The sequence below is a fragment of the Oncorhynchus kisutch genome, linkage group LG17 (genome assembly GCF_002021735.2).
Source record: "Oncorhynchus kisutch isolate 150728-3 linkage group LG17, Okis_V2, whole genome shotgun sequence".
Classification (NCBI taxonomy): Eukaryota; Metazoa; Chordata; class Actinopteri; order Salmoniformes; family Salmonidae; genus Oncorhynchus; species Oncorhynchus kisutch.
Window position 1 is genome coordinate 82,371,117 of NC_034190.2, and position 12,051 is coordinate 82,383,167.

At 43.7% G+C, this 12,051-nt stretch overlaps 1 protein-coding gene across 15 annotated transcripts in view; it reads right to left on the minus strand.

Moving 5' to 3' along the window:
* Positions 1–12,051, minus strand: part of ubr4 (ubiquitin protein ligase E3 component n-recognin 4) — a 142,966-nt gene that overhangs the window by 11,132 nt on the left and 119,783 nt on the right. For 14 of the 15 annotated variants that reach the window (XM_031794817.1, XM_031794812.1, XM_031794805.1 and 11 more), the window contains 11 exons: positions 10,582–10,691; positions 9,484–9,707; positions 7,725–7,898; positions 6,521–6,642; positions 5,883–6,080; positions 5,597–5,677; positions 4,925–5,140; positions 4,202–4,309; positions 3,681–3,797; positions 3,183–3,373; positions 363–536 (listed from right to left, as the gene is read on the minus strand). In XM_031794817.1, the coding sequence (XP_031650677.1) occupies positions 363–536; positions 3,183–3,373; positions 3,681–3,797; positions 4,202–4,309; positions 4,925–5,140; positions 5,597–5,677; positions 5,883–6,080; positions 6,521–6,642; positions 7,725–7,898; positions 9,484–9,707; positions 10,582–10,691 (1,715 nt within the window). Of the gene's footprint in view, positions 1–362; positions 537–3,182; positions 3,374–3,680; positions 3,798–4,201; positions 4,310–4,339; positions 4,560–4,924; positions 5,141–5,596; positions 5,678–5,882; positions 6,081–6,520; positions 6,643–7,724; positions 7,899–9,483; positions 9,708–10,581; positions 10,692–12,051 lie in introns of those variants that run through there. The other variant, XM_031794816.1, reaches the window with a different exon arrangement.

Sequence of the window (12,051 nt, forward strand, 5' to 3'; positions counted from 1 at the left end):
TTAGGATGCGTTCACCCCGGGGGTACTCGGGGAGCTATAATATAAATGCATGTCATTAATAAAAGTGAACAGGACCCCCCCCCCCCCCCCCCCAAAATTTTTTTTACCCAACATTATTTTCAGAAATTCCACTAGCCTGGTCCCAGATCTGTTTTGAATTGTACAGACAATTACTGTGATCATTCCCAAAGGAGTTGGCTGTAAAACACCAACCAATCCGAGACCAGGCTACTTTGGGACAACTGTTTGCCTTAGGATGCGTTCACCCCGGGGGTACTCGGGGAGCTATAATATAAATGCATGTCATTAATAAAAGTGAACAGGACCCCCCCCCCCCCACTACGAGGTCCATCCCAGCTTACTTTTTGGCGTTGGGGATGTGTTTCTTCATATAGTCCAGGGCACTCTGTGTGATCCCTTTCTGCAGTATCAGGTCTTTGAGTTGGTGTCCGTTGCTGTTGTTCTTGATGCCAGCAGTAATCTTACAGAAGCAGTCGATGAAGACCTTGTCATCGGCACTATGCTCCTCATCGTACCTGGGAAACACAGCAGGATAAAAGGTTCAAACGTCACGGACATCATGGGAATAAAACCAGACACTTGTAAAGACAAATTCACACTTTACTGCTACTACTATACCTACTACTACCACAACTACTAATACTACTGCTGCTACTACTACTACTACCACAACTACAGCTGCTACTACTACTACAGCTGCTACTACTACTACTACAGCTGCTACTACTACTACTACTACTACTACAGCTGCTACTACTACTACTACAGCTGCTGCTACTACAGCTGCTGCTACTACTACAGCTGCTGCTACTACTACTACTACAGCTGCTGCTACTACTACTACTACTACAGCTGCTGCTACTACTACTACTACAGCTGCTACTACTACTACAGCTGCTACTACTACTACTGCTACTACTACTACTACAGCTGCTACTACTACTACCACAACTACAGCTGCTACTACTACAGCTGCTACTACTACTACTACAGCTGCTACTACTACTACTACTACAGCTGCTACAGCTGCTGCTACTACTACTACAGCTGCTGCTACTACTACTACAGCTGCTGCTACTACTACTACTACAGCTGCTGCTACTACTACTACTACAGCTGCTGCTACTACTACTACTACAGCTGCTGCTACTACTACTACTACTACTACTACAGCTGCTACTACTACTACTGCTACTACTACTACTACAGCTGCTACTACTACTACTACTACTACTACTACCACAACTACAGCTGCTACTACTACTACAGCTGCTACTACTACTACAGCTGCTGCTACTACTACTACAGCTGCTACTACTACTACTACAGCTGCTACTACTACTACTACAGCTGCTACTACTACTACTACAGCTGCTACTACTACTACAGCTGCTACTACTACTACTACAGCTGCTACTACTACTACTACAGCTGCTACTACTACAGCTGCTACTACTACTACTACTACAGCTGCTACTACTACAGCTGCTACTACTACTACTACTACAGCTGCTACTACAGCTGCTACTACTACTACTACTACAGCTGCTACTACTACTACTACTACAGCTGCTACTACTACTACAGCTGCTACTACTACTACTACTACTACTACAGCTGCTACTACTACTACTACAGCTGCTACTACTACTACTACTACTACAGCTGCTACTACTACTACTACTACTACAGCTGCTACTACTACTACAGCTGCTACTACTACTACTACAGCTGCTACTACTACAGCTGCTACTACTACTACTACTACTACTACTACTACTACTACTACTACTACTACTACTACTACTACTACTACTACTACTACTACTACTACTACTACTACTACAGCTGCTACTACTACTACTACAGCTGCTACTACTACTACTACAGCTGCTACTACAGCTGCTACTACTACTGCTACAGCTGCTACTACTGCTACAGCTGCTACTACTGCTACAGCTGCTACTACAGCTGCTACTACAGCTACTACAGCTACTACAGCTGCTACTACTACAGCTGCTACTACTACTACAGCTGCTACTACTACAGCTACTACTACTACAGCTGCTACAGCTACTACTACTACAGCTGCTACAGCTACTACTACTACAGCTGCTACAGCTACTACTACTACAGCTGCTACAGCTACTACTACTACAGCTGCTACAGCTACTACTACTACTACAGCTGCTACAGCTACTACTACTACAGCTGCTACAGCTACTACTACTACAGCTGCTACTACTACTACTACTACAGCTGCTACTACTACTACAGCTGCTACTACTACTACTACTACTACTACAGCTGCTACTACTACAGCTGCTACTACTACAGCTGCTACTACTACTACTACTACAGCTGCTACTACTACAGCTGCTACTACTACTACTACTACAGCTGCTACTACTACAGCTGCTACTACTACTACTGCTACTACTACTACAGCTGCTACTACTACTACTACTACTACTACTACTACTACTACTACTACTACAGCTGCTACTACTACTACTACAGCTGCTACTACTACAGCTGCTACTACTACTGCTACAGCTGCTACTACTACTGCTACAGCTGCTACTACTGCTACAGCTGCTACTACTGCTACAGCTGCTACTACTGCTACAGCTGCTACTACTGCTACAGCTGCTACAGCTGCTACTACTGCTACAGCTGCTACTACAGCTGCTACTACAGCTACTACAGCTACTACAGCTGCTACTACTGCTACTACAGCTACTACAGCTGCTACTACTACAGCTGCTACTACTACAGCTGCTACTACTACAGCTGCTACTACTACAGCTGCTACTACTACAGCTGCTACTACTACTACAGCTGCTACTACTACAGCTGCTACAGCTACTACTACTACAGCTGCTACAGCTACTACTACTACAGCTGCTACAGCTACTACTACTACAGCTGCTACAGCTACTACTACTACAGCTGCTACAGCTACTACTACTACAGCTGCTACTACAGCTGCTGCTTCTACTACTGCTACAGCTGCTACTACTGCTACAGCTGCTACTACTACTACAGCTGCTACAGCTGCTACTACTACTACTACTACCACCACTACTACAGCTGCTACTACTACTACAGCTGCTACTACTACTACAGCTGCTACTACTACACCCAGTGAGGCTCCATACTTGTCGAAGCTGCAGCACGGTTTAAATCTCTCCACTAGGATCCTCATCTTCTCCAGTTCTCCAAAAGACAGGTAGGGTATGATACGTAGGAGACCCTGCAGAACGCTGGGGTTGGAACGGACAAATGGAGTGTTGATCTGGTCCAGCAGCATCACCAGCTGGTCCTTGCCCCCTGTTAACAACAGGTTACCCTGGGGGGGGGGGGGGGGGGGGGGGGGGGAGATACACTTTAGCTTCATGGAACAACACGGTAAGAAGAAAAAGAGCTATGAGAATTTTACTTTTAGTAGTTTGGAGCCACCAACTCGGATTATTTGGTCTGAAAACTTTTGACGGGGCAAGGAACCAGATGAGATGTCTCTAGTTTGGTCTGAAAAGAACTTGGGTGGAACATTCATTTGTTCTATGTACTGTTTGACCGGGATAGTCCACTTCGCGACAGTTTCCAAGGTTGCCAGGACAGGATAATTCATCCAGGGCAGCCAGCCTCAGTCTCACCTTGTCCTCTGAGATCTCAGCGTTGGCCTCATCCAGAATGATCTCCATGATGCTGAGGACCTGCTCTGCTATGGACGCTCCTCCACTGTCCTTACTCTCCTGCTCTGCAACCAACGCCTACAGAGGAAGAAAAACAAATATATGGCCAAACTCTGGTCAAAATTAACTGATAGAATTTCTCCTGCAAACCAAAAAATTTTAAATAAAAATCTATTTTTGAATTGTGCATCTTGCATCACGTCATGTCACAATGTGATATTACTTTCTCAGTATGAATGTGCATAGATATTTAATTTAATTTTTATTTTACCTTTATTTAACTAGGCAAGTCAGTTAAGAACAAATTCTTATTTTCAATGACAGCCTAGGAACAGTGGGGTTAACTGCACTGTTCAGGGGGCAGAACGACAGATTTGTACCTCGTCAGCTCGGGGGCTAGGGCCGTCATTGTAAATAAGAATTAGTTCTTAACTGACTTGCCTAGTTAAATAAAATGTAAAATAAATAAATGTAGTCCTCACCAGGTTGAGTGTGCCCAGCATGACGTTGAGCGTGTTCATGTCTGGTTTGACCAGCTGTTGTCGGTTGATCTTCACCTTCACACAGTAACTGAACAGCTTCAGCAGCACCTGGGAAGGGGACAGAGGAGAGAGTTATTTTCTACTTTCTTCAGCAGCACCTGGGAAGGGGACAGAGGAGAGAGTTATTTTCTACTTTCTTCAGCAGCACCTGGGAAGGGGACAGAGGAGAGAGTTATTTTCTACTTTCTTCAGCAGCACCTGGGAAGGGGACAGAGGAGAGAGTTATTTTCTACTTTCTTCAGCAGCACCTGGGAAGGGGACAGAGGAGAGAGTTATTTTCTACTTTCTTCAGCAGCACCTGGGAAGGGGACAGAGGAGAGAGTTATTTTCTACTGTAAATGGGGAAATTCTGAAATATGTCTAAAAAAAGACTATCATTGTACTGACATGACTGAGACAAATTTATAATGGAAATGTGTCAAATGTTAAAAACCACCTGAAACCTGTTGAAATTGTAAATGTTGTCAATGACTTGTTACTGCCATTATTAAATGTTATGTATAATAATGGTAATAACGATAGTCTCTGACTACAATGTAAATGTTATATATATAATAATATATATATATAGTCTCTGACTCCAATGTAAATGTTGCATTTCATGAAACAATAATTAACTAGAACCAATATATAATGTAGTATTCTGTTCCATGTCCTACTCACAGTGAGCAGGTGTCTTCCCTGTTTGAAGTCCCTGATGCCAGACAGTCTGCTGAGCATACACTCCAGCCCCCCACACTGAGCCATCACTCCTGCCATCTTATACACCTCCTCCTCATCCTCCTCTTCATCTGTGGTAGAGTCCAGAGACTCGATGAACTCTTCAGTAGCGTCTCCAAGGAGACCCCTCATACGATATATGATCCTCATGGGCTCTCCCTGACAGAAAACAAAAATGAAACCCAAGGTTAACAACACACTTCACAAACAAGCCTAGACAACCTCAATCGTTGTTTGAAAAATACAGTTGGAAAATAAAATACTGAGGGAGACGCGTTCTGTCTCTTAGAGTTGAACGTACTTTGGTGCGAAAAGTGCAAATCATTCCCAGAACAACAGCAAAGTACCTTGTGAAGATGCTGCCGGAAACAGGTACAAAAGTATGCATATCCACAGTAGAACGAATCCTATATCGACATAACCTGAAAGGCCACTCAGCAAGGAAGCCACTGCTCCAAAACCACCATAAAAAAGCTAGACTACGGTTTGCAACTGCACATTGGGACAAAGATCATACTTTTTGGAGAAATGTCATCTGGTCTGATAGAACTGTTTGGCTATAATGACCATCGTTATGTTTGAAGGAAAAAGGGGAGGCTTGCAAGAGTTTGTCACCTCGTTGGTAGGGCACCACACCTTCTTGTAAACCTCGGCCACCGGCAGGTCCAAACTTATGATCTTATTGTTCACCAGAAGCTGTGAGAAACAAATAGACAGGAGACGATTAGAAACGAGGTGGAGAACCATCTCCCATCTTCTTGTGATTCACTCCAGGACAGCAATCCCCGGAAACAGCACAGCAAAATGTGACTATGTGCAAGAATAAACACTGTCTTGGACAACAACAAAACAACCAGTTGGCACAGTGTTGTAGCTACAGGAGAAATCTATGGTTTCCTACCTCCATGCCACTGTCGTCCTCGAGCAGGGCCACCAGGTCACAGTCCTGACAGATCTTGTTCTTGATGTCCCTCATCAGGGGTCCGATACCTGGCTCGTTGCTGCTGTACGGATTACCAGGCATACGGCCCTGCAGGAAGTCCTCCTGCTGAGGATCCTTCTCCAGGGTAACAAAGAACTCTGTCACCTCGTTTTCCTCCTGGAGGGGGGAGGAAGAGCAGGAGGGGAGGAGGAAGAGGAGAAGGAAGAGGAGGCGATAAGTTAGAGGGAGGAGGAAGAGGAGGAGAGAAGTTAGAGGGGGGAGGAAGAGCAGGAGGAGTGGAGGAGGTAGGAGGGGGAGGAAGAGCAGAAGGAGGGGAGGAGGAAGAGGAGGAGATTCAGTTACGCCATGCAATGCATTCCTAGAAACACAAAGGCTATCAATTCATCTTTCTGTGATTCCTTTGCATCCTCTTTCCTTGCTTCCTATCTCCTTGCCATCTTCTCAACCGTATTAGAGAAGGTCCAAGGTCCCCTTCCCCTCGAACCTCTCCAATGCGTTTTGAGAAGGAGGCAAGGAAAGAGCACGCAAGGAATCAAGGAAAGAGGAATTGAACCATAGACTGGAGTTACAGCAGGAACAGAGAAGAAGCCGTTTACCGGGTAGATGATGCTGCAGAGTCTCTCAAAGATGAACACCGGTGTTCTGTAGTCATCCAGGTCGTATCTCTTGGCTGTCTCAATACACACAGCCATGAAGGCCTTGGTCTCAGACTCGGTCCCTGGAGAATGGAAAGATAGCACTGGCTTTATACCTGTGGTCAAGTCCTCCAGCAGCATGTCCTCCTGGGTCTATATATTAACTAGCTTTATACCTGTGGTCATGTCCTCCTGGGTCTATATATTAACTAGCTTTATACCTGTGGTCAAGTCCTCCAGCAGCATGTCCTCCTGGGTCTATATATTAACTAGCTTTATACCTGTGGTCATGTCCTCCTGGGTCTATATATTAACTAGCTTTATACCTGTAGTCATCAAATCAAATCAAATTTATTTATATAGCCCTTCGTACATCAGCTGATATCTCAAAGTGCTGTACAGAAACCCAGCCTAAAACCCCAAACAGCAAGCAATGCAGGTGTAGAAGCACGGTGGCTAGGAAAAACTCCCTAGAAAGGCCAATACCTAGGAAGAAACCTAGAGAGGAACCAGGCTATGTGGGGTGGCCAGTCCTCTTCTGGCTGTGCCGGGTGGAGATTATAACAGAACATGGTCAAGATGTTCAATGTTCATAAATGACCAGCATGGTCGAATAATAATAAGGCAGAACAGTTGAAACTAGAGCAGCAGCACAGTCAGGTGGAAGTTGAAACTGGAGCAGCAGCATGGCCAGGTAGACTGGGGACAGCAAGGAGTCATCATGTCAGGTAGTCCTGGGGCATGGTCCTACTGGGTCTATATATTAACTAGCTTTATACCTGTGGTCATGTCCTCCAGGGTCTATATATTAACTAGCTTTAAACCTGTGGTCATGTCCTCCAGCATGTCCTCCTGGGTCTATATATTATCTAGTTTTATACCTGTGGTCATGTCCTAAAGCAGCATGTCCTCCTGGGTCTATATATTAACTAGCTTTATACCTGTGGTCATGTCCTCCAGCAGCATGTCCTCCTGGGTCTATATTAACTAGCTTTATACCTGTGGTCATGTCCTCCAGCATGTCCTCCTGGGTCTATATTAACTAGCTTTATACCTGTGGTCAAGTCCTCCAGCAGCATGTCCTCCTGGGTCTATATTAACTAGCTTTATACCTGTGGTCATGTCCTCCAGCATGTCCTCCTGGGTCTATATATTAACTTTATACCTGTGGTCATGTCCTCCAGCATCTCCAGCAGCATGTCCTGGGTCTCGTCGATGAGCTTGGTCCTCTGCACCACTAGTTTCCTGAGACACAGGTAGCCGTTCAGCACCGTGCCCACCAGACGACTCTTAAAGTGACGCTTGATGGACTCCACCTCCACAAAGGACGACAGTAGGCCTAGAAGAAACGCACGGGGATATGTATCATATTAACATATCATCAAAGCTTATCGTTTTTTTACATCATTCTAGCAAAACAAAGTATCCGTAATTAGATAAATATCTTGGTGAATCGACTAAAGCCAAGGTACACTACATGACCAAAAGTATGTGGACACCTCTTCAAACATCTCATTACAAAATCATGGGTATTAATATAGAGTTGTTCCCCCCTTTGCTGCAATAACAGCCTCCACTCTTCTGGGAATGCTTTCCACTAGATGTTGGAACATTGCTGCTATAACAGCCTCCACTCTTCTGGGAAGGCTTTCCACTAGATGTTGGAACATTGCTGCTAAACAGCCTCCACTCTTCTGGGAAGGCTTTCCACTAGATGTTGGAACATTGCTGCTATAACAGCCTCCACTCTTCTGGGAAGGCTTTCCACTAGATGTTGGAATATTTCTGCAGGGGATTTGCTTCCATTCAGCCACACAAGCATTAGTGATGTTGGGCGATTAGCGCTGGTTCGCAGTTGGCATTCCAATTCATCCCAAAGGTGTTCGATGAGGTTGAGGTCAGGGCTCTGTGCAGGCCAGTCAAGTTCTTCCACACCGATCTCAACAAATCATTTCTATAAGGACCTTGCTTTGTGCACGGGGGCACACAGTTGGAAGCATAGAATTGTCTATAATGTCATTGTATACTGTAATGTTAAAATGACTTCACTGGACCTAAGGGGCCTGAACCATGAAAAACAGCCCCAGACCATTATTCCTCCTCCACCAAACTTTAGTTTGCACTATTCATTCAGGCAGGTAGCGTTCCCATCCAAACCTAGATTCGTCCGTCGGACTGCCAGGCGGTGAAGCGTGATTCATCACTCCAGAGAAGGCGTTTCTACTGCCCCAGAGTCCAATGGCGGCGAGTTTTACACCATTCCAACCGACGCTTGGCATTGCGCATGGTGATCCTAGGCTTGTGTGCGGCTGCTTGGCCATGGAAACCCATTTCATGACGTTCCTGACGAACAGTTATTGCGCTGAAGTTGCTTCCAGAGGCAGTTTGGAACTCGGTAGTGAGTGTTGCAACGAAGGACAGGAGATTTTTTACGCGCTACAGCACTCAGCAGTCCCGTTCTGTGAGCTTGTGTGATATACCACTTCACGGCTGAGCCGTTGTTGCTCCTAGACATTTCCACTTCACAATAACCGCACTTAGTTAACCGGGGCAGCTCTAGCAGGGCATAAATGTCATATCAAATCCAATTTTATTGGTCACATACACATGGTTAGCAGATGTTAATGCGAGTGTAGCGAAATGCTTGTATGACGAACTGACTTGTTGGAAAGGTGGCATCCTATGACGGTGCCACGTTGAAAGTCACTGAGCTCTTCGGTAAGGCCATTCTACCGCCAATGTGCTCAATTTTAAAACACCTGTCACCAACGGGTGTGGCTGAAATAGCTGAAGGGGTGTCCACATACTGCTGTACTATATAGTGTAAGTGGAAAATCATGTTGATGTTTTATTTGAGTCAACTATCCCTATAAGACCAGTTAATACAAGCGCCTTGGTTTAGGTGAATGAAATGCGTCACATACCAGTCAAGCTCTTGAGGGCGTATCCCTGCTGCAGGTCTGTGCTGAGCGTGGCCTCTTCCAGAGCCAACAGGTTGGCTATTTCCTTGGTGATGAGGTTTCCGATGTAGGGCAGGACTCCTCGGGCGGCCAGGTACACCTTCCATTGAGGAGGCTTGATGAGCTTCTGGTACAGACCCAGATACTCAGCTGCACATTCCCCCGCGATGCTCAACTCATCCAGGTAACTGAGGGACAGATACACACTGATGCTCAACTCATCCAGGTAACTGAGGGACAAACACACAGTGATGCTCAACTCATCCAGGTAACTGAGGGACAAACACACACTGATGCTCAACTCCTCCAGGTAACTGAGGGACAAACACACAGTGATGCTCAACTCCTCCAGGTAACTGAGGGACAAACACACAGTGATGCTCAACTCATCCAGGTAACTGAGGGACAAACACACACTGATGCTCAACTCATCCAGGTAACTGACGGACAGACACACACTGATGCTCAACTCATCCAGGTAACTGAGGGACAAACACACAGTGATGCTCAACTCATCCAGGTAACTGAGGGACAAACACACAGTGATGCTCAACTCATCAAGGTAACTGACGGACAGACACACACTGATGCTCAACTCATCCAGGTAACTGAGGGACAAACACACAGTGATGCTCAACTCATCCAGGTAACTGAGGGACAAACACACAGTGATGCTCAACTCATCCAGGTAACTGACGGACAGACACACACTGATGCTCAACTCCTCCAGGTAACTGAGGGACAAACACACACTGATGCTCAACTCATCCAGGTAACTGACGGACAGACAAATACCTGTTAGAAAAGCTGTTTGACATATAAGCCAGGATATTATCACAAAAAAACAAAAAGTATTGATGCCAATATTTCACTGCAGATTGCACCTGGTCCAGCTACTAGATAACACCCAGTGTTAACCATCCAACTTAACTGATACTAACTCACTCACATTGATGACCATGATCCTTAGATCATTTCCCCATCGTGTCAATTTGAAAGTTGAAAACATCTTTTCTTTTTTTAAACAGTGCTACCTTTCCCAACCCGAAGACGGCCTCTTACCTGGTAAGCAGGTCCAGCACCTGCTGCTTGCGGCTGGGGATGGAGGTGAGGGCCTCAACGATGGTGCAGGCTGCCTGCCGCGCTGCCTGGGTGGCTGGGGTGAACAGCACCTGGGAGACAGAGATGACAGTAAAACAATTAAAGCAAAGTGAAAAATGCTATATATATTTTTTTTTTTAAGTGATATGAGCCCATACATCAGCTACATGAACCTCAGTCCCATGTTGTCTCATCGAAAGGTGCAGCGTATCATTTAAATGATTCTTTTACATTTTTTAATTTAAAACCTTTCCATTCAATTTCAAATGTAAAAGCTGAGTGGTGTAGTGCTGCCTGGAGAGGTTGGTAAATAGTCTAATCCTAAACGTTTCGCCCCGGGCCAAGGAAAATAACCCTAGTGTGAAATTCTATGACAAACAGTGACATACATTTTGAACGAGCTAAAATGGTCGATCCCATATTGGTCTTTTACAGCCGAGCTGTATGGTACCAGTTAGCTAATAGTAGGCCTACGATTGAAATAGATAAACGAGGCTGGGAACGGAGTCAGAAATTCACAGATTGCAGATAATTTTAATTGTTTTCTCTCCATGTTTCACTTTTTTTGTTGTCGTTGAGAAGAAAACAACAACAATGGTTACACCACATTCTGGAGAACACAAAAATATAAGAAATTCTTATTTTTGAGAGCAGTTACCCTTTAATTCAACTGCACAGGTACCTAAAGCACTGTTGTTGGGAGTTTGCAAATCAAAATGGCCACTGGATTGAGGCAAAGAATCATGAAATAATTTTGCCAGGTAGACTACTTTGTAGCTCCTTAACATTTAATAGAGGAGGTTTTCGGGAAAAGCCTTTCCATCGACCAGTAGACGCCATTAGGCCTGTTATGTTTGAAACGTAGACGTTTTACATCAAATCAAATTGATTTATAAAGCCCTTCTTACATCAGCTACATATATATACATATACTATTATATATTACAACTATATATTACAACTATATATTACTACTATATATTACTACTATATATTACTACTATATATTACTACTATATATTACTATTATATATTACTAAAATATATTACTAGAATATATTACTATTATATATTACTTCTATATATTACTACTATATATTACTACTATATATTACTTCTATATATTACTATTATATATTACTACTATATATTACTACTATATATTACTACTATATATTACTACTATATATTACTATTATATATTACTACTATATATTACTACTATATATTACTATTATATATTACTACTATATATTACTACTATATATTACTACTATATATTACTATTATATATTACTTCTATATATTACTACTATATATTACTACTATATATTACTATTATATATTACTTCTATATATTACTACTATATAAATCAAACCAAATGTATTTATATAGCCCTTCGTACATCAGCTGATATCTCAAAGTGCTGT